Source organism: Halichoeres trimaculatus, unplaced genomic scaffold (genome assembly GCF_033239565.1).
Source record: "Halichoeres trimaculatus isolate MK-OKI-2021-1 unplaced genomic scaffold, fHalTri1.1 fHalTri1_scaffold_2, whole genome shotgun sequence".
Taxonomy (NCBI): domain Eukaryota; kingdom Metazoa; phylum Chordata; class Actinopteri; order Labriformes; family Labridae; genus Halichoeres; species Halichoeres trimaculatus.
The window spans coordinates 17,417,517-17,443,069 of record NW_027437180.1 but is presented as its reverse complement, the minus strand read 5'-3'; the positions used below and the strand labels follow the sequence as shown (position 1 = coordinate 17,443,069).

Here is a 25,553-nt window from a genome sequence, read left to right as displayed (position 1 = left end):
TTTTGCCAGCTTGAACCAGAAGTGTTACCAAATGTGTATTAACATGTTGGCAGGCTGTCAGGAGATACTGTAGTGTAATTATTATGATACCGTATTTTGTTGCAGGAGACAGTGAAAATAATTGCCATAGAGACCCTTCAGCACCTTCAGATCTATTGCAAACGGTGCGACTAAAGCAGAGAGGTGTTATAAGCACATGTGTTTGGATGGATTAGACTGGACTCAGGTAGCAATGACACAATTTAAGGAGTCACATACACTCAGATTATTCTCAGAGTTGTGTTGACTGTACATGTGCCGGTCACATTTGTTTGATTTTTTTTTCTGTTGCAAACATGTATTTGTGAACTGATGAAACAGAAGAGCCAGCCGTGTTTTCATCTTTGTGCCTGTTTAAAAGTCTCTCTAAATTCAGCCTATATAAACTAATCTAGGATTAACACAAGGCAGCATCTGTTTGGGCAGGAAGATGAATATTTACTGGGGATCAAAAAAAAAAAAAAAGCCTGACTGCTTACTTGTTCAAATATCCACGAAGCTGCTGCCGTAGTCCTTGGAAAAAAAAAAAAGAAAAAAGAAAAAAGGTTTCAGAGAGTGAGTCTGAGTTTTTGAGAGCTCTGCTGTTGTTTGATGTCTTTGTGCTTTTGTTTAGTTTGGCTTCATGGCAGCAGGCGGCTCAAACTAGGAAACCAGCATTTGAGCGCACTTGTTGGCAATCACGCGCCCTGCTGAAGAGTCCTTGAGGAAAACAGTGAATTCCTGCCAGCTGCTCTGTTTCCAGAGACGGCGCTTCAGCTCAATGCTGAATTGCCTCTGAGGCGGAATAAGAGGGACGATTTCCGGTCGTTTTCGTAAGTGGTTTCCTCAAAGCTGTGGCAGGATTGTACGGGCACTTCACAAGAAAGGAGGAAGAATCAAAAACACATTTGTTTACACCAAAACATGGACATATCTCCTTGCTTTCTGATTGTTCCATTTTTCTCAAATATTACCATTTAGTTTTTGGCACTGAGGCTGGAAAATAAAGGTTTAAAAAGTTTTAGTTGGCATTGCAGCTAATGTTAGGTCTTAAAGTAAAGCATAATAGTGTCATCTTTTCCAGCTTAATGGCCTCAAAGCACATTCGTTTCTTTCAGTTTCTGGTCATGTCCGTACCTGGAAAGAAGCTCATCTGATCCTCCTGCTGGCAGAGGATGTTGGGATATTTTAACAACAGGAAAAGGGTAACTTGATATATTTTGTCTTTAGCTGCTCTTTACTCTAACCTCGTCAGTCTGATAACTTATTCATTGTAAATATGAGGCTTTCTGAACACTGTTCTGTTTATTTTTGGTACCCACTGGCTGGAGTCTGATGATGATGAAGCTTCTTAGAGCAAAGACCAACTTCTCTCGGCATTTAGCGTGATCAGCAGATGCAAACAGAGGTCATTCTTCGTAGTTTATTACAGACTAGTGACTAAAGAATGTTGGCTGGGTTAAATACATGAAGAGAAACTTATGAAGAACTTCAGGAAATTTAAAGGATTGGACAGAAACCAGAGGACTTCAAACCTCTGTTCTGATAATTATCTGTGAGTGTCACATTTAGCTTGAATGTAGAAATGTGAGCAATCTCAGTTATAAAGAGAGGTGCCTACCAGAGGATAATTTAAACTGTAGATCTATGTTTGAATTAAGTTTGTCAGACCAATCAGATAAGCTAACTGATGATTATCAAACAGGCGCAAATTCCTGAGGAATGTCTTCCTTTGATTCAAAGAGAGGGCGTTATACTTTTCCATATTTTAACCATGGATATTGAGAACCTTCTGGATGCCCATACTAAGCGTGTGCAGATTTTTTAACTGCTACACATTTATATGTTGTAGAAATCCCTGAATCCTTCTACAAACTGCTGAAATGCACGACAATGGATCTAGGATGAAACACAAAACTATTGTTACCTTTCGGCCTCTTGTTTGCACTGAAGCAGCGTTTTGGCCGACCTTAATCAGAAACTTTTGAAAATAGCTTCCTGAAAGGGATTTTTCTGGAACAACACCACCACCGTTGCCTTGTAAAAAGCAAGCTAGAGCGTTCAGTAAAAACGCTGGTGTCAGCACTTCACATATTAATTACGGCAACCTAAATTGCCATGCACAAACTGGATAACAACAATGGTAACAATGACAGACTACCGTGTTGTATTTGTGCTGCTGAATCTGCAGTGGCGGCTGCTGGTCAGTCAAGGAGGGGAAGCTCATTTTTTTCCAGCCTACAGCATAAATTTTTTTTTCATTTAAACGTAAATTCTACCCTCTGTTCCTTTTCAAGAAAATGATCTGTGATCCTGTTGCACCAACCAGATGTTTTTTCCAGGGATTTTACCAGTGTTCTCTCAACCCTCATCATTTTTGAGAAAGGTAAACTGGCTGGGGATCGATAAAGCCTCTGGATCAGTCCAGAACAACTGAGAAGATGCTCCGGTGGAGGGTTATACTTCAAAATCGCTGACTGGCTCATTTCACTGTCAATCAAAAAAGGATTCGGCCTCAGACAGATCATCCAATCATCACGCAGAGGCCCAGCGTCCAGGCCAGCCCACCGCCTCATAGACCCCCAGAGACGCTGAGCATCCAATGGGCGGGACAAAGCCCAGCGTTTATCCAATGACCGTCCAGTTTCCACAGTGGAACAACCCACTCTACGCTTCCTCGCTATAGTCAGGAGACGCTCCGACTGTGTTAAAGCGCTGAGACGCTGCGGGGATGAATGAGGAGGAGGTCGAGCCAGTTACCTGTGATAGGTAGCTGATTCTGAACAAAAGATGGAGGAATTCTAGCGCATATTTTGTCAATGAAATGTACACACAGCAGTACATATCACCACTTTTTTAGGGACATTTAAGGGGAAGCTGAGCTGCCCTTGCAGTCTTAGAGCAATTGCCATTGGCGGACTGCCTTTCAACAAAATGTGCATCCATTGCTTCACTTCTGCACTTCTCCAGGTTTGTTTTTCAGCAGCCAACAAGACTTCTTCTGGTCTGTGAACTGGTGGCATGCATACAACAGTCCCTCCAAAACGTCTCCCTTAAAACACACAAGATCTTTATGAGACTTGCTGAAATGATGGGGTAATCACAGAAGGCCCCTAATTGGTTCATGACATGTTGAAGGGGTGGGCCTCAAACACCAAGGCCTGCCCCCAATAGGCCTCCAGAGGGCTGGCCAGTCAGAGGTGAGGGGGTTTGTGGAGCAGGGAGCCTTAAAGATAAAGCAGCTAAAGTGACGAGTCTCAGACAGAGGCTGTGATAAGATTTTTCTTAAATAGAGTGAAAAAAAGTTTTTTGTTTGTTTGTTTTTTGGTTTTGTTTTTAACTGCTCACACTTTGAGACCAAAATAGTTTCCCTCTTGATTTTTTTATTTTATTTTTTTTAGTTAGACACTTTTTTTTTTCTCTGTTAAACTCTGCTCTGGGGAATTTTGCTGTTTCTGCACGATGCTATTAATCAAGTCAACCAACAACTCAAAAACTATTATTAGAAATAACTGATAAAATAGATATATCTCACTTGCAGCTTGTGTTGGAGAATCTGGGTTCCTCTGTGTTTCTTAACCTGAGATTTCAGTGTAATCCAAGTATCTTTTGGTCCTACCTTGCAGTCTGTTGCAGCCTCTGTCAGGAGGTAAACTCTGTGTCCAGCGTGACTCACAGCTGCACACTGTTTACACAAAGGCTCCAGGTCATCCAAACAGAACATGGACAGGCTGTCTTCATGTTCCTCACACAGCTCAGAGGAGTCATCACACCAGGGAGGAGAGTCAAGGCCTTCATCCTGCTCCTCTGGAAAGAAGACCGGGTGTAAAGACTGGCAGCTCATTGAGAGGCTGCTGGTGGTTCGAGCGTCCAAATGCAAAGACAGTTCAGTTTGTGTCAGAGTGAAGCAGAGTGACTGTCTGCAGATGGAAAGAGGAGCAGGAGCAGCTGTATGTTCATATGTTTTACATGTCAGTGTATGTGCAGTTCATATGTATAGCACTGACGTTAAAAATGTATATCTGCTTTCACACTCCTTCTCTAATTTGGAGCTGAGCCAACGTGCCTCCACCAGATGTAGCCATACATCACTCCAAAGTGTCACTTTGACTTCTATGACCTGGTGATTTATGGTATATCCTTACATCCCAAGGCCAGACTCATGCCTTTACTTGTTATTTACCACCTCATGCACCCACAGACCCGCACCAACATCCAGGGGTAAAGAATTTTATCATGAATGACACATTTTTTTAGCAGAATAAAACATTATTCATTTAAGGTGACATTTATAACAGTGTAAAGATGTGTAAAAGTTCTAACCTAATTTATCTTTAGCTTCTCAGGTTGAAGCTCACTCGATTAAGTGTTTCATAAAACAGCAGGAATGCATTACGTCATGTGCTCACTGGTTAGTGTGGGAACAGCACACTAGCACGTCATGTTCTGTATGTCAGGCCTGAGCTAGCTTAATTAGATCCAGTGTCTTTGGCCTTTAAGAACCTAAGCTGCACAGATCCAGGGAACCTGTATCACAGTACAGTTCAGCTGTGACGGGTGAATCAGTAAATCCCATGCTTCAAAGTGATATGGAGGACATTAACCTGCAAGAAGCCAGGGAGGTTAGGGCATGGGAAATAAATAGCTCTTTGGGTGGACCCCAAAACATTGTCATTATATGTGTGCAGATTTAAAAATTGACCTGAATAGTGATGTTATAGTAATGTTACGGTGTCTAAGAATTCTCCTACATACTTTGTGATTAGAAAAAAAAGGCAGCTGCATGGCTAGCACCTGGCAGCCCCCTTTGGCTACTCATAAACATTCAGATTTCAGCTGCAGACGAAGCAAAAGAAGCATTTTATTTGCCACTGAAACTCTTTTAAAGTTAGCAAAAGTCAAAAAATACTTGACCTGACAAGTCAAGTCCCATAAAAATCCCCAGGATGCACTGCAGGTTTTCTGTTCTTTTCCATCATGTCCCAGGATGCAGCAGAAATTACAAAAAGTGTCTTGTTTGTGATGAAATGCTCACAAGAAGTTGCTTATTTTAACCAAGAAGAGTCAAAATGCTGACTGACCAGATTACCAAATATAACTTCCATATGTTTTAGAATTCCTTTTGCTGCAACCTATTTTGAAAATCATAGGTATTTTTTAAAATTCCTTTTATTTCTGAAAAACAAAACTTGGTTCTTTTGCTTAAAAAAAATTCAAACTCTTGAGAGTAAAAACTCTTTATGTAGATCATGAACTGTCTAACCACCATCCCTACAGTTTGGTTCATGCTCAAGATGAAAAAAATAACATTTTGCTCATGAAATAAATGTTGTTCTCAGTTAAAAGAAATATGCAAAAAGTATTTTTCTCCATGGGAAAGAAACACACACACACACACACACACACACACACACACACACACACACACACACACACACACACACACACACACACACACACACACACACACATACACATCCATGTTTATCCTGCTGGTACTTGCCATCTTAACATCTTACCATCTCTGTCTCATGCAGGTTGAAGTGTTATCTTGTCCATTCACTTGTTTATACGGGTGCTACTATACATGACTGATTGTGTGCATAACTTCCATAATCAGATAAGATGTCCGCCACTGATTTAACACTAAAACACCTGAGCGGCAGACTTGGGCACAGGAAGAGATGATAAAAACTCAGAGAGCTGCAGCAGCCGTCTAAATATATTCTACTGTGTGTCCTTCACTTCTGTTGTTGGCCCTCAGTTATCAGTCTTGTGTGGGAACAGGGTAGATTTTGGTGTAGGGGTTGAGCATACCCTTTACTCACATCCAGATTGATAAATGCTGATCTGTGTGTGAATATGAGCATACCCCCATATTTTGGTTGTATGCACATTTAATTGATAAGGCTCCTGTGCTTTTCTCTTTGACAGCTTTAATAATACCGGTGCTAAATAATATGATCAGTTTGAAGACTATGAAGATACTTTGTGAGTTGAATGCTTCAAAGCATTGGTTGCAAAGATGGTCCACTGGTTACAGCATGTTATTTTGTCACCCTAATGTGCAGCTCACTCATCATTTTCTTAAGTATGACAGTTGACTCTGTGTAATGTCATTTAACATTAGGTATGGGTGCACATAGGACGGATGTGGAGTCAGGATCCAAAAGAGTGGATGTCAGTTCACAAAGTCTTTTGTGTTCTGTCTCCATGGTACAAATATATCCTAATAAAGAAAAGTTCAAGTTCAGTCTATACTCTGAGGAGTATCAAGAACAGGGGTGGCCAACCTGTGGCTCGCGAGCCGCGTGTGGCTCTTTGCCTTGCGGTGTGTGGCTCTTTGATCCATTCATTAAAATATATATAGTTATGAGTAGTGGTGTGCCGATCAATCTTAACTATATATATATGGATGCCAACGTTGGGATCAGTTGGGATTGATACTTAAGTTTCAGTTTCTCTTCTCTAGTACGAATTTAAACACACAAGCACAGAAAATCTCGCTTTGAAAATTGGAAATGTACTGATTTTATGTCATTTCGTTTATGTGTGAGAGGAAGTGTGTTTGCAAGATCCCGTTTGTGACGTGGCTCTCTGTAGTAGTACCACGGCCATTTTTGTGGCTCTTGGTCTCTGACTGGTTGGCCACCCCTGGTCAAGAAAAAACAAGCAGCAACCTGAAAAAATGAGACATATGCAGAAATAAAATAATGGGTTATGACCTATGGCTCACTACTGGTCACCTGCAGTTTTACAACTGAAAGTTTTAAGTCCAAGCAGGTACACTGTGGATTTTTCTGTTGCCTGATCCTGCATCTACATGGCTTTATGTATCTGTTGGAAACAAGTTTGTCTGCTTCATGTATTTACAAGACAAGGTTTGTTCTTCCTGAGTGACATATCTGCACCTCCACTCAAGACCATCAATTTTTGTATCAGGTATACGTTGATACATGAGAGCGATGTTTTCAGATAACAGCTGCTTCTGTCAGACTGTCTGAACATGTTTCTATTGTTCTGTGGAATCTGAACATGTGCCTTTGTGCTTGAGTGCAGCCTCTAAACAAAGTGGTAAACCAGCATAGTTGTGCCACAAACCATTTCTTGTCCACATACAGCATGTTTATAGTAATCCTGTCACCAGAAGTGGACACTGTGGGTCTAGTCTACTACAAGTGCCTCTGTTCTCAGTCATGAGCCAAAAACTTAACCAAGCTTTAACACCTCTCTGAAAATGGTCCTTTTTTCTGTCCCCTCCCTTGATTGTCTGTTTGCACCGTGGTGTGAAAATGCTCGAGAAGTGAAGAGCCTCCAGATGCTGTGTTTTCCCTTGAGGGACCTCAGAGGAAAATGTCAAACAAAGGCACATAGGAAATGCAAACAACCATCAGACATTTTGTCAGCCATTAAACTTTCTTTTCTTCAATAAATCTCATATTCCCTCTTTTCTTTAACCCCTTTTGGACAGCCCTCCTTCTATTTGCTCCTTCATGTGTGGTATTTTTACCTGTTTGTGTTGGTTTCTGTCATGATGTGGTGTGTTTGCTGCTTTCCTTTCCAATCATCTGAGCCATCTTTGATGTTTTTCTCCCTCTATCTTTTTACCCCTTGAGCTGCTGGTAAGCACAGCGATGGAAGGTGTAGTATTTCTCTGGATTATTGGACATTGTATCAGGAGAGAAGCCTGGATCAAAGTGAGTGAAAAATACATAAACAAAAAAAACCAAAGCTACTCGTCCATACTCATAAAACGTTAAAAAAGGGTATTGGACTAACTCACCTTTCATGTCTTGCTCTTAACCTCTTGTATCTGAGTTTATGTGCTTGTAAGTTGCTCTCTGATGTTCAAGCTGCCACGGCTGCTCTGAGGAAGGATTTTCACTTAATCGTTTTGATGTGGAGAAAGTGATCTCTGCAGGACTGCAACAGGCCTGTTGGCCTCAAGCTGCTCTGTCTGTGAAGTCAGAAAAATTGTAAAATGAAACCGTATTTCCACATCTACATAGAGCTGTTTCTTCCACCTTTAAGGACACATAGTGTGTGAACTAACATGACAGTCTCTCCATCACACAGTCACCCAAAGGCTTGACTGTACCTTTCCAAAAATGGCTCCACCCACGTATGAAGGATTTGCTATTGCTCTGCAAATCCTCCGGAGTATGTGTGATGGGATCAAGACCTTGAATCATCAAAGTTCTTTAACATTTTTCTGGCGTACTTTCTTTCATGTGTTGTAAGCTGATAATTTGATGTTTCCCCTCCACATTATAACAATCAGATACTTTATACCAGGTGCTCCAGTTCTTTTTAAAAAAGATCATAGAAATGAAAGTGACTACTTGGTTGAAGTTCCAACAACTCACCTCATCCGTTAGCCAATAATCTGTATAAAGACGTCACAATCCTGAAACTTAATCATCACCAATTAGTCAGTGACTGAGGGATCCTGAAGACTATGAAAGTCTTACATAAAGAAATGACTTAAAGAGGATCTTGATGCCCATGGGGGACAGGAGAGGTTTCTATAGTGTCTTTAGACCACTTCATTATTTGATTGGCAGCTTTGCAGTGGTATAATTATCTGCTGGTATGTGAAATGATGTGATGCCCCAGGCAGGAAATATTTTAACAGTAGCTTGTGTCATGTGTCTTTTGGTGTATTAGATATCATAATTGATGGAAGTGTACATGGAAACTTTAATAACTACCTTCTACAATCTGTGCAGCGTTTTCACAGAAAGCAGTTCCTCTTTCTAGTGCTGACACCTCTTTATGACTGATTTGCACTTTTCTGATTTCCTCTTTTGCAGGAACTTATCATGACTACAAACGTCAGCTAGATGACAGCTGTTTCCTCAAATATTAAGCTCCTGTGAGGAGTTTTCAGTTGTTTATGAAACTGACTAAAATTTACATTGACTGGTTTTTATGAACTATATGAAAAAACAGGCCAATGGCAAAAAAAGCTGCGTCTCAAATCACATATTTCTGTACTTAGACTCACTATTTTGAGTGCACAAGTGCGTTCACACTGACAGTCTAATGCTGTTTGATTTCTGAATGGGGGGAGTTCAAAATGGTCAAAAAGTTGAATGTAGGACACCAGACACTTCTCATCCTTCACAATAGCTATCTTGGCTACATAAGGGGAGGAAATGCATAAAATGATGTATCATGATTGTTATTAATGAATAACAGAAGAACACCTGTGGATGGTTGTAAAATGCAATCATCATTTCTGGTTCACACAAAGCAGCAGTGTTTGATTTGAGACTTCAAAAATGTGTGCTCTGAGCTTATGAATATATGGTGTTCACAGTGTACTTCATGTAAGGTAACTAACAAAATGTCTAATTCCACTGACTGCAACAAGAGTCAGATAAGGCCGCTGACATCCCAGTTCAGAAAAGTCCCCTTTTACACTTGCCAGAACATTTTTTTCAACAATTTTGTAATTCTGAATGAGGATGAAACATCTGTAAGAAAACTCTTTTACATATTCAGAACAGGATTAGAAAAGATTTAAAAAAATAACTAAACCACCTGCCCACAGGGGGCATCAAAATCAACACGAAAACAAAATTCCCCACAGAAGATCAAACGTTTTAATATGTGACACATATTGCAGACAAGCATTTTCAATGTGTTTGTTTTTCAAAGCTTCTTTAGGCAACTTTCTATTTGTGTTTAAATTTGGTATTTTTTTCTGTGAGCAGGTGTTGAGTGTCTGGAGAAAACACAACCTTGGAGAAGTCCCAGACTCTCCTCTTGACGCTGAATAAAAGCTGTGCTCCCTGAGTATCACCCACACTGTTTCACTCCCAGGTTGGTGTGACTTATTGATTATGTTTGAAGAGGGACTTACAGATATAAGCTTAACACACTGGATCATCATTTATTTCATTTAATATCCTTTATTCATACCAATATTACAGATTTGATGTTCAAGTTAAGTTATCCATGTTACTCCTTTCTCGCAAGATTTGAACAGAGACACGTTGTTGCATATCAGCCAGCAAAACAGAGATATAAACTCTAGGATTTGTGAGGTTACTTACCATCAATTTACATGAAAACTGCCCTCAATAATATATGTTTCTTTCATTATGATAATTATTACTTCCAGTAAGTGGAAAACCCCCAAAATTCAGTATCTCGTTTCATCAGAATTGAAAAAAAAAATAGAATATGAATTCTAATATTATTAAGATTCTTTTTTTTAATGTTGGAGTTTTGAAAAGTATGTTAATCCATATGAACTCAGTACTTGGTTGGGGCTCATTTTGCATGAATTACTGCAACAATTCAATGTGGCCTGATAGATGTTATTAACCTGCAGCACTCCTGAGGTGTTATGGAAGCGTTCAGGTCCTACAAGTGTGTGACCTCTATGATGGTCCTTTCACCATCTGTTGGTACTTTTGCTAGGGTGGGCAGATGCTAAGTCCTGCTGTAAAAATGAAATCTGCATGTCCATTAAGCTTGTCAGTAGAAGGAAACATGAAGTGCTCCAAAATTTCCTGGTAAACAGCTGTGTTGAGACTAGGCTTAAGAAATCACACCAACAGATGACATGGCAGCCCAAACCATTCGTCATTCAAGACTGAAAGTTTTTACAAACAAAACTGAAATGTTTTTCCCTCTTCTGACAACATAATACATAAATTTAAGTTCAAAAAAAGTGAACAATAAATTCAAATACAAAATATAATGAAATACATTGAATTAAATAATTAGTTAAATAAATACACGAAAAAAAAATCAAAGAAACAAGTTAGCGAAGTAGCTGAGCACTTGTAAATTTTGTATCCCTTCTGATGAGGTGTCTGGTTTTTAGCTTACTGAGGACGTGAACACGCCCACATTGCGTCCTATGGACTACAACTGGATCTGCTCTTAAAGGGGAAGTTAGCACGTCGGCGACGGAAGCTCGGTGGTCGAACAAAATTCAATATATTATTCATGCATGATCAAAAACTCAAGTGTAAGCCTTGTGGGACATTGTGTTATCCATTTTTTATCGTCTGAAGAAAGAGCTGAGAGGTAAGCCTACGGCTACATTTTAAAACCTCAGAGTTTGCCTTGGACCAGCACAGACCTGCCCTTTAACTGAGCCTGCTCCTCCGCCATGTATCCACTGTCGGCATAACACAACAGCGGGACCCTCAGCTTCAAACATCCTCCGTGTCCTCTTCTGTCTGCCGCGTCACCAGCCCGTGTCTGTCCCCTTGCCATGCCCCGGGTCGCCTTGCTGCTGCCTGCCCTGCTGTGTGTTCTCCTGGCAGGCTTGGGCCAGGGGTATTTCCCTGAGGAGCGCTGGAGCCCCGAGTCCCCGCTCCTCGCTCCCCGGGTCGTCATCGCGCTGGTCTGCCGCAACTCGGCGCACTCTCTGCCGCTCTTCCTGGGAACCATCGAGCGCCTCAACTACCCGAAGGACCGCATTGCGCTGTGGTGAGTGTCATCGCTCCTAACTCTCAGAAATAAGCTATGCTAAAATAATTTAATGAATTATACAGAACGCAAGACTTTACAATGAAAAGTTTCACAAGATATGCACATTTGATATCAGTGGAGGACAAACTGTTATTAGTCCAGTTAATAACGTGGCTTCAGGGACACGTCAATTACGTGTCGGCAAATTATAAAGAGGAAAACTCTGGCTGGGTTTGCGCGTGCGCTTTGAAGTTTTGACCAGGTGGGGCCGCTGTGTTATTAGCAAGATGTTTTAAAGGTGAACAGTCCATTTCTGCTGTTAACGGTGCAAACCGGCCTTGTATTGACTGAATATTAGAGCACTAAGGTCTCAAACACAACGGGTGTTTGTGGGGAGTTGTCCCCGCTCGTGGAGTGAGGAGGACGGGTCGAGCTAGTAGAGTCATGCCTGTGAAAAGTTCCATTCAGTCACTGATCTTCACTCATCGCCCCTCCGTGTCCCCCCCTTTTACCCCTCCCTCCCATTTCTTTCCCCTCCCTCTTCCACCTCCTCATCTTCGTTTCTCAGCTCAGCCGAAAAAAAATAACAGTGGCCTGTTGTATTATTAAATATTCTCTAAATCTTTAAATCTTAATCCTTCACATTGTCAGTCAGCAAACCGTGTCTGTGTGTCTGTATTAAAAGCCTCTGCTGGATTTATCTCCCTGTACCTCAGGCTGTTGTTGCGCCACCCAGCCCTCCAGCCTTCTAGATTATTCTTGTCTGCAGCTCACTTCCTCTTCTCATGTTGACCCTGTGCCAGCAGTTGTCTTGTTGATGATTATCTTTTCATCAGCATTCAGACCTGACAGGTTAGATTATATTCCCTAGCAGCCCTGGGGGCCAGATACAGGTAAATAAAGGCTATAGCCCCAAGCAGAGCTGTGTTTAATTGTCACAGTGTGAAGTAAGAGTAAGATTAAAGATTTAAATAAATTACTCTTGGGATTTAATCCTTTGATGGGACTGTGTATCCTCTGGGTATGGAGTAATTTAAGTGGCGGCTAGATGAGGCGTTTTAGTACGCCTTTGTCTTAAGACAAAGTAGCCTGCATGTTAAACTTTGCTCCACTGTAGCCAGAAATCTGCCTGTGTGCCTCAGTCTAACTGTACCCATATGGCAGCCAGAGCTCATTTTTCTCTGTGGTTGCTTTGATCTACAGCGTCTCTCTCCCCTCAGTGATAGAAATGATATATAAAGTTTTAAAATTCAGCGTGAAAGATATAAACTGAGCCTCCAGCCGGCCACCTGTCGATACCTGCAGCTCTCTGCCTGACAGGTTAAGATGAAGTACTTTGCACGTTGCAGTATAAATGCACATGCATGCAAAATGCCTAATGCCTAATGCTGTGTGTGTGTGTATGAGTGTTTGTTCTGCAGGGACATGCAGGGTGGAAATAAGCAATCCATAAATCTTGTGTTTTCATCCCTCTGCCTTTCCCTCAGCCTACTCTTGTTTTTTGGCAGGGTTTAATTCCTGGCATGCAATCAATCTCAAATATTTACTCTCCATAAACCCTTTTTAATTCACTACTTCTGCTCATTCAAAGGCTTACAGCAGCCTGAGAGGGAAAGATAGACGGAGAGAGCAGGAGGAGGAAAAAAAGATGATGGTGAGTTGGTCTCATGGTGGTGCTCGGACAGCACAGCAGTGCTAAACGTAGCAGATAGATGTGAAACTCAGACCTGCAGCACGCCGACTGTCACTCACTACAGGATGGGGCAGAGAGTAAACCCATTCCTCCCGTATTTACACATTCTTTACTGTTCCCCGGCTTTGTCTGTCTCCGGCCTGCTCTGACACACACTGAGATTTGTTATGATAACACAGACAGCAGACGAATGCCGCTCCGCCCCTCCTCAGCCCATATTGTCTCTTTGTTCTTCTGCGTTCACCCCTGACTTTAGTGATGTGCAACCCTGATTGTATGACAAGGCCTTGAATGCAAAAAAAAAGAACAAAAGAAAATGAATCAGAGTTAATAAAATGTTGTTATGGATTTGGTTTTGAGGGCAAATTTAAAAAATCTAATTTACCACTGCTAAAAAAAAGCAAAAATGACTTAAATACTTGTGTAGAAGGGCAGTTGTTTTCCAGTGCAGCCCCGCAGCGACTCTGTCGGAGGATAATTTGTGGGTTTGATTTCAGCTCATTCTGCCGCCCTCAAATAGCCAGAAAAAGATCAATAAACTGCATCTTCAAGGCTGTGTTACAGTGTTTAGTTGAAACAGTAGAACTCATTCTGCATGTTTTGTTTCCATGTTAAGGATCAGATTATTTGAAATCTCTTCCTCAAAACACCAGCAGTAGTTTCTTTTTTTTAATATAACAGCTTTGTATGTAATTATCTTAAAAATGAGCTGCAACAATTGTTTTATTGTTTCTTTATCCCTAAAATATAAACTAACTAATTATTTGGCTGCATGTCATCAGAAGGAAGCAAAACAAAAATGCATTATTGCATGTTTGCTTCTATAAAGGCTTTTTTAGTCGTACTCTTCAGTAACACTTGGTGTTGTTTATGATGATGATTCTTTAGAGCCCCATTGAGTTGGTCAGCTTACAGGATTTTTTTTTATTTTTATTTTTTCACACCTTTTTTGCATCAGCGGTGCTTCACAAGCTTTGCAAACAGCCAAGTTGTTGTCTGTTCTCACACTTTCTTACAACTTTCACACAAGTATAAGCTGTCATCCCATATGCATAAATAACAAGCACCTTTTCAGATTTATGTGTGAATTTCTTATCTGATACTGATAATTAGCTCTTAAAGTGTTTCTCACCCAATCACAGTTTATAGTTTTTAGAGGCAGGAGTGAAAAAATCAATGCATTAAAGTATCTAAATATTTGGTTCCAAAATCCTTTTTTTTTTTAAAATTTAAATCCTTCATTTTAGTTTTTTGTTATGAAGCTGGGTTAGGAAAAACCCGAGAAGTCATATTCCTGTACATTTTTTGGGGGAATATGGCTCCTGATAGTCATCATCATCATCATCATTAACCCTTTTTACTTGGCCAGGGGTTAAAAAAAGTAAAGTAAAAACTGCAAAAATTAGAAAAAATTGAAGAATCGCAATTTAAATGGAATCATCACCCCAAAAATCGTAAAAGAATGAAATCAGGAGAAGAGCATATCGTCCCAGCCTTAGTAGTTGACACCTTAAACCCTTATAATGAATTACACCTGTTGTCACTGCATACAGTTATGATCAGTCTAATCCTCTGTTAAATACTGAAGCTAAAAACTGGAATAAACAGTAAGAAAGCCACAAAATCCCTCCATCCTGCTGTTCTGGCTTTGAGGTTTTACACAGGAAAAACAGTCACCTAATTGCTCTTGCTAAAAATTCTGTCACTCGTGTCTGCTGCAGCTTTTTACTTAAGTACAGATCAATAGATGGTATCACAGATTCTTGCCTCTGTGATGGTCCATCACGGTGCCGATCTGATACAAGGTTTTTTTTTTTTTTCCCCCCTCGTCTAATTTAAAATCTGCACACCTCTTTGTAACTGATACGAATCATTCATTTATACACAGACGAGTCAGCTCTCCGCAAGAAATGAAATGAAGCTGATCAGTATCAGAAACAATGAAGCTCCCGTGGAAATGTTTGAGTGGCAGAGTGAAATAAGAAACAATCCTGCACCTGTTGTTTTGAATGTAAATGAAAAGACAAGGTGGCAATTCTTAGTTTTGACACAGACAGTGACTAGTGTGAGGATATTATTCGAGTAATGTCAGTATTAAAGCTGGACTGACTAGTAAAACACTAGTACCCACCTTATTACCAATTCAGGGGCAGAGTTTTTCAACCTGATATAAAAAGTGATGTCTTTAGCACATTTAGCTACAATTTTGCAATGCTGTAGTCTGCAGACTTCCTCAAATAACTTTTTATTAAAAAAAGTATTATACATTATCGGTGAATAGGAAATCAACCTCCAGGAACATGCAGGGCACATCAACAATGAAACATTTGGTCAAATTATCACTCAGACAAAAGAGAAAGAAACTGTGGGCTAAATAGTGGTGCTGTGGTTGTGCTGTTGCGTCAGCAAGAAGGTCACCAGTTTGAATCCTGGTTTGGTCAAGGTGGGCCTTACTGTATGGAGTTTTCATGTTCTCCCCATGCATGTGTGGGTTCTCTGAAGGTACTCTGGCTTCCTCCCTCAGTTCAAAAACAGGCTCTTTAGGTTTGGTGATTCCAAATTGCCTGTTGGTATGACTGTGCATGTGACAGGTTGAATGTCTCTGTGTGTCGCTCTGTGATTGACCGGCAACCAGAGGCTTCAGCCACAGGAAAAAACCTTTCATTTTAGTCTTTGCTAATGGGCTGGCTGGAAAAAGTTGAAATGTCAGATTCCTTGAATTTTAGGGCTGGGACACTATGCTATTCACGGGATTCGGTTCTGTTTCGATTTTTGGGGTGCAGATTCGATTTAAATTGTGGTTCTTTGATATGTAAGATTTTTGCAGTTTTTAGTTTTCTTTTTTAAAGCCAGACCATGTGAAATAGTTAAATGGTGATGATCATGTCTACAGACTATACCAGGAGCCAAATTTTCCCATACAATGCACATCACATGAGTCAGAGAGAAACATTTCACCCCCTGCTGGAGAAAAGTGGTAACTTTTTTCCAATCCAGTTTATAAACAAAGACTGAAATGAATAATTTGAAATTGAAAAATAAAAAACAACAACGATTTTTTGATAAAGAAACACAATTTTGATACTGTTAAACAAAAAATCCGGATATATCGATTTTTCAACCCCCCCCCCCCCCCAAAAAAAAAAAAAAAAAAAAAAAGTAAGAGAATCAAATTGGGAGGATAGCAGATCTGCGTTAAATGTATTTAAAAATGTCTATTTTAGGCATTCTAATAAATATGAAACAAAAGTAAATAAGTAACCATAGTTTTATCCAGCTACCTTGCAAACTGCTTGGATCTCTTGGGTTTCTAGAAGATGTATTATGTAAGGAAAACATCTGCTTAAAGGAAACATCATAAACACTAAAATCTGTCTGTTTAGAGGCAGGCTTGTCTTGATGAAGTTCCCAGCATGTCCCTGAAGGTTGATTACCTGATCACGTCTACACGTGTCAGTAAGAGTGTGACCTACATAACATCTGGGCCTTGTATCTCATGATGTTGTAATCTTAAAGGAGGCTCATCTTCCAATCTAAGAAAACCAGTTGTACTGAGCGCTGCTCCTACAGCTCCACACCCTACAGATGAGGCTGAGAGTGATCAGGCTAAAGATTCAGGATGCTCCATGAAACAAATTGTATACCAACACCATCATTAAATTAGCACAAGCATCGCTCCAGAATCACTTTGATGTGTGTGGAAAGCAGGAAACGTGTGCAAACAAACTGATGCTGGATTTCTGTAACAGGATTATAAATAAACCTTTTAGCAAACCGGATCAATGCCTCTTTAGTGTTTCTCCTTTGTAACGTAAAATCTGACAAAGAGTCAAAGAAAATGCGGTTCAAACTGTAAAACCACAGGAGAAAGATGGATAGCTATGGCTCTCTGGACGAGTTGCTTCAGTTGGTTGTGATGTCAGGCCCTGACATCAAATCCTAAAACTGCCCCTGGTGCTTCAGCGCTGGTGTGTGAATGGGTGAATGTGACCTGTATGTGATGTTGAGAGGTCAGAACACCACAGAGAGCACGCTATAAACTCAGTCCTCTTACCATTTCTCTCCCTCCGTTTGCTCCATTTCTCCTCCCACAGGGTGGCGACAGATCACAACATCGATAACACCACGGCCATCCTCAGGGACTGGCTCATCAAGGTGCAAAATGAGTATCACTACGTGGAGTGGAGGCCTGAGGATGAACCCAGGTATATGGTGTGTGTGAGTCTGTGAGTGAGCATGTGTGTGTTTGTGTATATCACTAACTGGTTGTGGCTTGTGCTTGTCTCAGTGCCTTTGAAGACGAGGTGGGGCCTAAGCACTGGAATAATCTCCGATATGAACATGTGATGAAGCTCCGTCAGGCAGCGCTGGAGACTGCCCGAGAGATCTGGGCCGACTACCTCTTGGTAAGTACTCCTCCATTAGACAGCATCTTAAACCTGCTCTTACTGAGCTCCCAAGATACACGGTCAGATGTTTGAGCAGATATATATGAGCCAATAAGCCTCAACTACAAGTCAAGACAAAAAAAAGAAACTGAAGCCATGTTGCAGACCTGTAGGTCATCAATATTTCATCTTTATTAAACCTTTAGCGTTCTGTGTAATAAGAGGGATTCTTTAGTGAGAAGCTCAAGAAGTAAGAGAAAATCTTTTTTCCAGCTTGGTAGATTGAAGTCATATAAAACAGTGCACACAATAAGCTCTGCTGACACGACTAAGTTATTGGAGGAGATGGAGGCAGTGAATCACACAGAGAGAGGCAGAGGTGGTTGAGGTCAACCAGTTTTTTGAGGTGTGTTTAGCCCACAACTGTTTTTTTTTTCTTTAACCAAAATGTTAATCTACAAAGTAGAGGAGAAACTAGTTTCTATGGTAACTTGCATTTGGTACAACACTGGGGCTCTTCAGAGAAAAGTTTTCTGCATGTTTTTTTTCTGGAAAAAGAAGTAGAGCTTGCCCTGAGATTATGTTTTTGCACTTGTGTTTTCAGCGTGGACAGTGATCTCTAATTTTTATTTTATTTTAAAAGTTGATCATGTCTGAAAATTACATTTTCTTTGAATTTAAAGCTCCTCATTCACCCTACAATTCTCACCATGTCTGTGCATAGTGAGCCCCTTGCTCTCAGAAATGGTCTAAAAGCAGGGCACTGGTTGTTTTCCAAACCCCCTACTTCGCTAGTAGTGACTACTATTTTGGCTGAAATTCAGTCTGTAGTAGGTAGTATGAAAAAAAAAACCCTGAATATCATACTGATCCAGGGAAATTTCTCAGTGTCAGTCGCCTCCTACAGACCTTTTGCACTCTGGTGGTGGTAACTGGATTTGCAGCGTCTTCCTTTTGTGTTTTGTTTCTGGGTTTATTTGATTTTTACTTTGTCTTGTATTAACAGCACATTTTTGTTCTTTTCCCACTCTCTGGAGCATTTTTCTCCATTTGTGGTACAAATCTTTTGTCATATTTGTTTTGGGATTTCATTGTTGTTTTTTCCCAAATCCATTTTGAGTTTTGGCCGCCACCCCTCACAGAAATCTTAATGACTATTTCTGTACATCTGCCCTTGTTGGCTACAGCTTATCATGACTGCAAAACACATTTTTAAGTTGGCATTTTTGGGCGGAACACTAGACAGGCTCAGGTGAAAAATACTTTTTTTGGTCACATTTTAGATGCACTGTTTCAAATGTCACCCCAAGAAACACTACAGCCCTAAATTTGCAGGGTTTGAAATACCAGGATGAAAATAATGGCTGAAGGATAACTGTGAACCCGCAGGGCCTCAATTCATCGGTGCTGTTGTTGTCGAGTCTTGTCAGGAACATTAAATGAAAAAGTAGAGTTTTGTTGTTGGGAAACGTTTCCCTGTAAACGTGGGAAACAGAGCTGTTGTTTGACCAGAGAGCAGAGCAGCTGTGAAATGAAAGGCTTCAGGAAGGAGCTGCTCACCCTCCTCTGTGATCGAACCATGTCGCTGAGGTTCAATCAATCATTTAGTGTCAGCGGGTGACATTTTGTGTGTGCTTGCATGTCTGTGCCTGAAACCTGTCAATATTGTGCCCTTCTCTTTTGTCTGCAGGTGGCTGACTGTGACAACCTGCTCACCAACCGGGATGTGTTGTGGAAACTGATGAGGGAGAATAAGACTATCATCGCACCCATGCTGGAGTCCAGAGCGGCGTACTCCAACTTCTGGTGCGGCATGACTTCACAGGTGCAGATGATTTTTTTTTCTCATGATGCTGTCAAACACATTCACACCTTCTTTAAAAAAGAAAACACATCAACACCTGAATAACACGCCCCTGAGATTATACACAGAGCACACTGAACACTTGTTTCTGATCAGGGTGCATATTAAAAACACTGTAGGTCACTACACCTGATAAAGTCCCTCCATGTTTATAGTTGGTGTTGTGTTTTGCTGAGGCACAAACACTGAATCAGAAGATAAAGATGATTTATCCAAAGAGAGACTTTTTACTTTGTTGTTGTAAAAACTACATTTTTCATCTTGGAAAATTGAGATGAAGACGACTTTATGTCTCCCAGATAGTAACCTAAATGTCACTTTTCAGGTTTTTGCTCCTGCTGATTTATGGATCATATCTTCTTGCACCTTTATGACACAGACATATCACCTGGAAGGAACCAAAACCTTCATTTTTTTTGTTTTTGCATGCAGGAAAATGAATTTGTGCCACATAATACTTAAAGAAACTGCAAAAAAGTCAATTCGAAGATGTAGGGGAGATATTTTCTTTTTACGTTATCAGTAAAATGTCTCTCCTCAGTTTTTTACTGTATAAGATTTTTCTCACAACTTAGCCTTAACATTACAGACGTATCAGAGCATCATTTTAGCTCTGAAAAGGGTTTAAAAAGACGTATGAGATCATATTGTTGGCACACATTCAGTCCACGCAGCTCATTATCTTTAATCTGCTTTTCGGTGTCACGCTGTCACTGCTGGCTGCTCCACATACATCTGCTGTTTGTGCTCCTCATTACACATCCTCATAACTAAAAGCTTCTTCTAATTGATCTTTAGGTCTGGTCTCATTAGATGTTTTTTTAAAGTACGATTTTAAAAAGTCATTATGCCAGCACAAGTTTGTCTGATCACTCTTTCACATCTGATCAGGCTTTTGTTACGTCATGCCAGTGATCAGTTTCCTCTGAAAGAGATCTCACTCTTACTTGTTATTAAATCAGAGTTGACATACGGACATCGTCTGCCCTCCAGCATAAATAAACCAACTCTAACAAAGAGTCTGCATCTCTGAGCGCAGCAAACAGCATTTCTTCTCTGACAGTTTTTGGGCCTTTAGCCATAAGGCTGCTGGCATGGTCTGTCGACGTCTTTTCCTATAACTCAGCGTTTGTCACTAACAGTCACCTAATATTTTGTGATTTGTAAATCAAACATTTCGTCTGACAAAGAGACTTATGGCTTCCAATTTTCTGTATTGTATTTCAATCACATATTTCCAAGTTGACCCTGAAGCTTCCTCTATCCCTGTCCTCATCGTAAACTAAACAGATTTGCTCTGTTTGTGTGCACCTCTCACAGGGTTACTACAAGCGCACACCAGCCTACATGCCCATCCGTAAGCAAGAACGACGTGGCTGCTTCGCCGTGCCAATGGTTCACTCTACCTACTTAGTGGACCTGCAGAAAGAAGCTTCCCGTCAGCTGGCTTTTTATCCACCTCACCCCGAGTACAGCTGGACCCTGGATGATGTCATCGTCTTTGCGTACTCGGCTCGCATGGCTGGTGAGCTACATGCTACAGGGGTAGTCTTTAAGTCTTGTAAGACATCTTTATCTGCATGGTGTGTGTTAGACATCCTGTCTTTTCTTTTTTTTTATCTCCTCAGATGTGCAGATGTATGTGTGCAACAAAGAAACATACGGGTACTTCCCCGTCCCCATGCGCTCCCACGCTACTCTGCAGGATGAGGCTGAGAGCTTCTTGCACACTGAGCTCGAGGTCATGGGTGAGTAAGAGGTCAACAAGTGCTCAAAAAGGCCAAAATGAGTTCAGTGTCTTCTACAGTTTTTATCCACGTTGCAGGTTTTGCATTCAACAGATTTTTTTTGTCCTTGTTAAAAATGTTGTTGCTGCACCTACTGTGAGAAGCAGGGCAAGTTTCCTGGAAGTGGTCTTAAGTTTTAAAGTTGTAATGGGCGAGATGAAACAATGCAACATACTGTGCAGCTGCCTGACAACTGCATCCTTAATTAGACTGTCTGCTTGTTCAACAGAACAAAAAACAAAACAAAGCGCTGAAAATAAATCTGTAGCCAGATTTTTTAAGACGTTGGCAGATAAGCACAGAGGGTTGTTCAGATTACATAGATAGTTCAACAGGAGGGGAGAAAGAGTGCACGAAAAGAAAAACACATGTCAAAGCAATGGCAGATATAGATAATATGGTATTAAGGTCACCTAAAAAAAATGCTGAGTACAACTGAAACGGTATATTTAAAAAAACACCGCCACAAATAGTATTCTCTATGCAATGCAAGTGTCTTTTTTAATATTAATGATCAGATATTTATTCTCATCTCACCGGTGTCTAATGTGTAAGAAAGAAGAGCTAAAGTTGAACCAACGTCAGTCCCTCCTGGGAGTTTCTTGAAAAGCTCCAGAGGACTGCTCAACATCCTTGGACTGATTTTGTGAACCCCTGATTCAACACATTTATCATTCTGATTGTAACCTTCCCTCTGTTTGTTTCTTAAAAGTGAAAAATCCTCCATTGGAGCCCTCCAGCTTCCTGTCTCTTCCTCCCAAGCAGCCTACAAAGATTGGCTTTGATGAGGTACACACTCAGAAACCATACAAGTGCTCTAACACACACAAACCCTGTAACTACAGCATGTGTGTGAGATCTTTGCATTTGTGTAAACCCAGGTGTTTATGATCAATCTGGTGCGGAGAGCTGACCGCCGCAAGCGAATGCTAAGAGCTCTGTACGAGCAGGAGCTCAGCTGCAAGGTTTTTGCTGCTGTGGATGGCAAGTACGTTTTTCATCTTTGTCCTCCCCCACTGTCTGCGTCGTCCTGATTTGTGTCTCTGCTTCATGCCGTGTAGATTGATGAAGGGAGGCTGTGCTCAGACAAACAACCAGCTGAAGAGTAGCGGCTGCATGCTGTCACTTAAGGATTGTCGAAACACATAAAATCAGCCTGTCTGAAAAGAAAATGTAACTAATCTATCGGCTGTGATACTATGCATATTCACTTCTTTCTTTTTTACTTCTACCCAGTTCTGAAAAACTATTTTAACAGCTACATGACCTGTTTTATTCACACTCTTATATACTGTAGTGTTTCATCATCTAATCCCACATTTAATCTCTCCTCTTTTTGACAGAGCTCTGAACACAACTGATGTAGAGTCTATGGGGATTAAGATGCTGCCGGGTTACAAAGACCCTTATCATGGTCGACCTCTCACTAAGGGTGAACTGGGCTGTTTCCTGTCTCATTACAACATCTGGAAGGAGGTGAGACACTCAGGCAGATCTTAAGGTCTAAATGTGCAAAAAGTTCAAGTTAAAAACATCAGCAGAAAGCAGGCTTGTTAAGGGTGGTGAGCGTCTTCTACTGTTGTTGTGATGAAGACCTACCCACTGTGATGTGAGGTTTCAAGAAATAAAAAAAGGAAGTAAACCTACTGTTCAAACTGTTTTTTAAAGTCTGATCTTTTTGGATGGTTGCTTTGATGCTTGTGCTGCTTAAATGCACACATTTAGAGGGAAATTGAGCAAAACCATCAGTGTAAAGATTTAAAACTCACACATTTCATAATGCCTAGTATGTTAATTCAGCTCATACTTGAAATATTTTCCAACAAAGGCAAGTTTCCATCGCAGTGATGTTCAAACAGCAACCCATTCATGTTCACGTGTTGCTATAATTGTCTTTAGATTGTAGATCGTGGTCTGCAGACCTCCCTGGTCATCGAGGACGACCTCCGCTTCGAGGTGTTCTTCAAACGACGTCTCCAGGCGCTGCTGCAGGAGGTGACGACACACAAGCTGGACTGGGATCTCATGTGAGTGACTCTTCAACAAACCAAAGACAAACATGATGTCGTAAACAGAGAGGATTATCGTCCCTCTGCAGAGGAATCTGTCCATCTGTCACACATGGTATGTCAGACAGCTCTCTTCAGATGCTGTAAACGCCTCAGGGAATAAATCATCTCAACATCACAGTGCAGAGCCGCTCCAGCTTTGATGAGATTGATCGCTGTCACAGAACAGCAAACTGGGACGAATTAATTAAGATCTTTTCCTGCATTGTCAATGCCGGTGAGTGACAGCGCTTCCAAAGCTCGTATAGGCATGAAACTGTCCCGGCTGAATTCATACAAACTGAGCAGCTGTGGGAGAAAGTATCCTTTTTCTGCTTCCTTAATAAAACATTCATGAAAACATGAGGAGAGCACCACAGCTCTGAAGCTGCCTTTTAATGGGAAACATGCCACCTCTGAGCTTCAGGGCCGCTCGCTGAGAACTGAGAACAATGTGAGTGCTCGGAGTCTGTAAACATACAGCTGTTTGGACCAGGTCGCTTCAGGAATTTAAGATCATTTTGGACAAATTCAGAAAACATGTTTATAACAGCTAAGAAGGTTTTAAATTCGCCACAACTCTGATTTTCCTCTTGGCAGCCTGACTAGCAGCGTTTCCATAGCAACAGTGTCGAAGGCCTGTGGATATTGCATTACTTTGAGACATTCATCATCCACCAGGGGTGTAAAATAACATCGATTGATAGAGTATTTTATCTTATTTTCTGATACTGTATTACCTCTCCGAAATAAACTGGATAAGTTTGTTCTTACTCCATGTTTCTGTGGGTTTTTATTTAACTTCTTCTTACAGTGATCTCATGCATACCGTGGTGAAAAAAAAAACGTCCGACTTTTATACAAAGCATCATACATTGAAAACTGAGAGTATTATTAAAGATATCCTCCACAATGTGTTCTGATACTCAGATCACAGGAAGGCATGAAATGACATCTTTTAAAATGTTACCTAGGATCCTTTGTCATGTGTCATGTGTCAGAATAAACAGCCATTGTTTTGATGTTATTGGGTTTTGACCTGTTAGATTGAAGTGTTTTAAACAGCTGGGTGATTGGTCAGATTGCCTGGTTGATCTCAACATTAGAGTAATGCCTGAACTAACTGACTTCATTTCATTACTCAAGAGTTTGTTTTCCCTCTGTCTCATCTAAATGCAGTTATATTGGGCGAAAGCGAATGCAGGTGGACCACCCGGAAACCTCAGTGCCAAACATCCACAATCTAGTGGTTGCAGATTACTCCTACTGGACCCTCGGCTACATGTTGTCTCTACAAGGAGCCAAGAAACTGCTCAAGGCTGAACCTCTATCAAAGATGCTTCCTGTCGATGAGTTCCTCCCCGTCATGTATGACAAACACCCAATGTGAGTTCAACATCACATGACCATTCCTCTGTCTTCCTCTGATTCTGTCCCACAGCGCTCATGTTTAACTAATCCCTGCTCCCCCCCCTCAGCTCAGAGTACAAGAAACACTTTGAGAAACGGGACCTGCACGCCTTCTCGGCTGAGCCGCTCTTGGTGTATCCGACACATTACACGGGTGACCAGGGCTACATCAGTGACACGGAAACATCAGTGGTCTGGGACAATGAGACCGTCAAGACCGACTGGGACCGCGCTAAGTCGAGGAAAACTCAGGAACAAGGAGAGCTGAGCTTTGAGGCCCAGAACTCTGACGTACTTCAGTCTGAGCTGGAGAACTGGAGTGCACGAGACGAGCTGTGACGAAGAGGAGAGGACACGAGGAGGAGGGACAGAGCTGAGGAAGAGGACGACAGAACAAAGCTGTGATAGTGGGAGGAATGGGAAGGGGAGGGAATACAGCAGGATGCAGGTGAACAGGTGTAAGCAGAGGTGGAGGAGAGCAGCACGTTTCTCTCTCTACTGCTGAATCTTTCTCTGAAGAGAGGAGGTAACATGTAGTTAACTCTTGAAGAGCCAGCTAGCAGCTTTTATTTTATTTATTGCATAATAAGCAAACCGTTTGACCTCAACACGGTCCAAAAATAGTTTCATTTTTTAAATAATTTGTGCCGACTTGTGGAAACACAAATCAAAAGTTGAAAAATGTACAGTATGTAGCCAAAGTGACTCCAAGGACTCCTTGTTACATTTCAAGCATTTTGAAGAGCTCTCCATCAGCACACCTCTACTGAGTGAAATGTTAAAGCTACAGAGTGTTTAGGGTATTGAATGCAGACTCTCTCAAATATACAAATATGATGTTTTTCTTTTACACTCAGTGGTTCCCAACCTGATCTTTCGACCCTGAATTACCTGCTGCATGAGACAAGT

At 41.0% G+C, this 25,553-nt stretch overlaps 1 protein-coding gene across 1 annotated transcript; it reads left to right on the top strand.

Annotated features, from left to right (window-relative positions):
* The first annotated feature begins 10,919 nt into the window (after positions 1-10,919).
* LOC141785719 (procollagen galactosyltransferase 1-like) lies at positions 10,920-25,553 on the top strand. The gene is made up of 12 exons (XM_074664161.1): positions 10,920-11,472; positions 17,242-17,352; positions 17,436-17,553; positions 19,226-19,360; positions 20,720-20,924; positions 21,028-21,147; positions 21,899-21,975; positions 22,068-22,174; positions 22,530-22,662; positions 23,086-23,213; positions 24,414-24,620; positions 24,713-25,553. The coding sequence occupies exons 1-12, from the start codon at positions 11,255-11,257 to the stop codon at positions 24,981-24,983; spliced, it is 1,830 nt and encodes a 609-aa protein (XP_074520262.1). The 5' UTR covers positions 10,920-11,254; the 3' UTR covers positions 24,984-25,553.

Coding starts and splice junctions, on each gene's coding strand:
- LOC141785719 (XM_074664161.1), top strand. CDS start 11,255: ATGCCCCGGGTCGCCTTGCTGCTGCCTGCCCTGCTGTGTGTTCTCCTG. Junction 11,473..17,241: donor AAGGACCGCATTGCGCTGTG/GTGAGTGTCATC, acceptor CTCCTCCCACAG/GGTGGCGACAGATCACAACA. Junction 21,976..22,067: donor CAAAGATTGGCTTTGATGAG/GTACACACTCAG, acceptor GTGTAAACCCAG/GTGTTTATGATCAATCTGGT.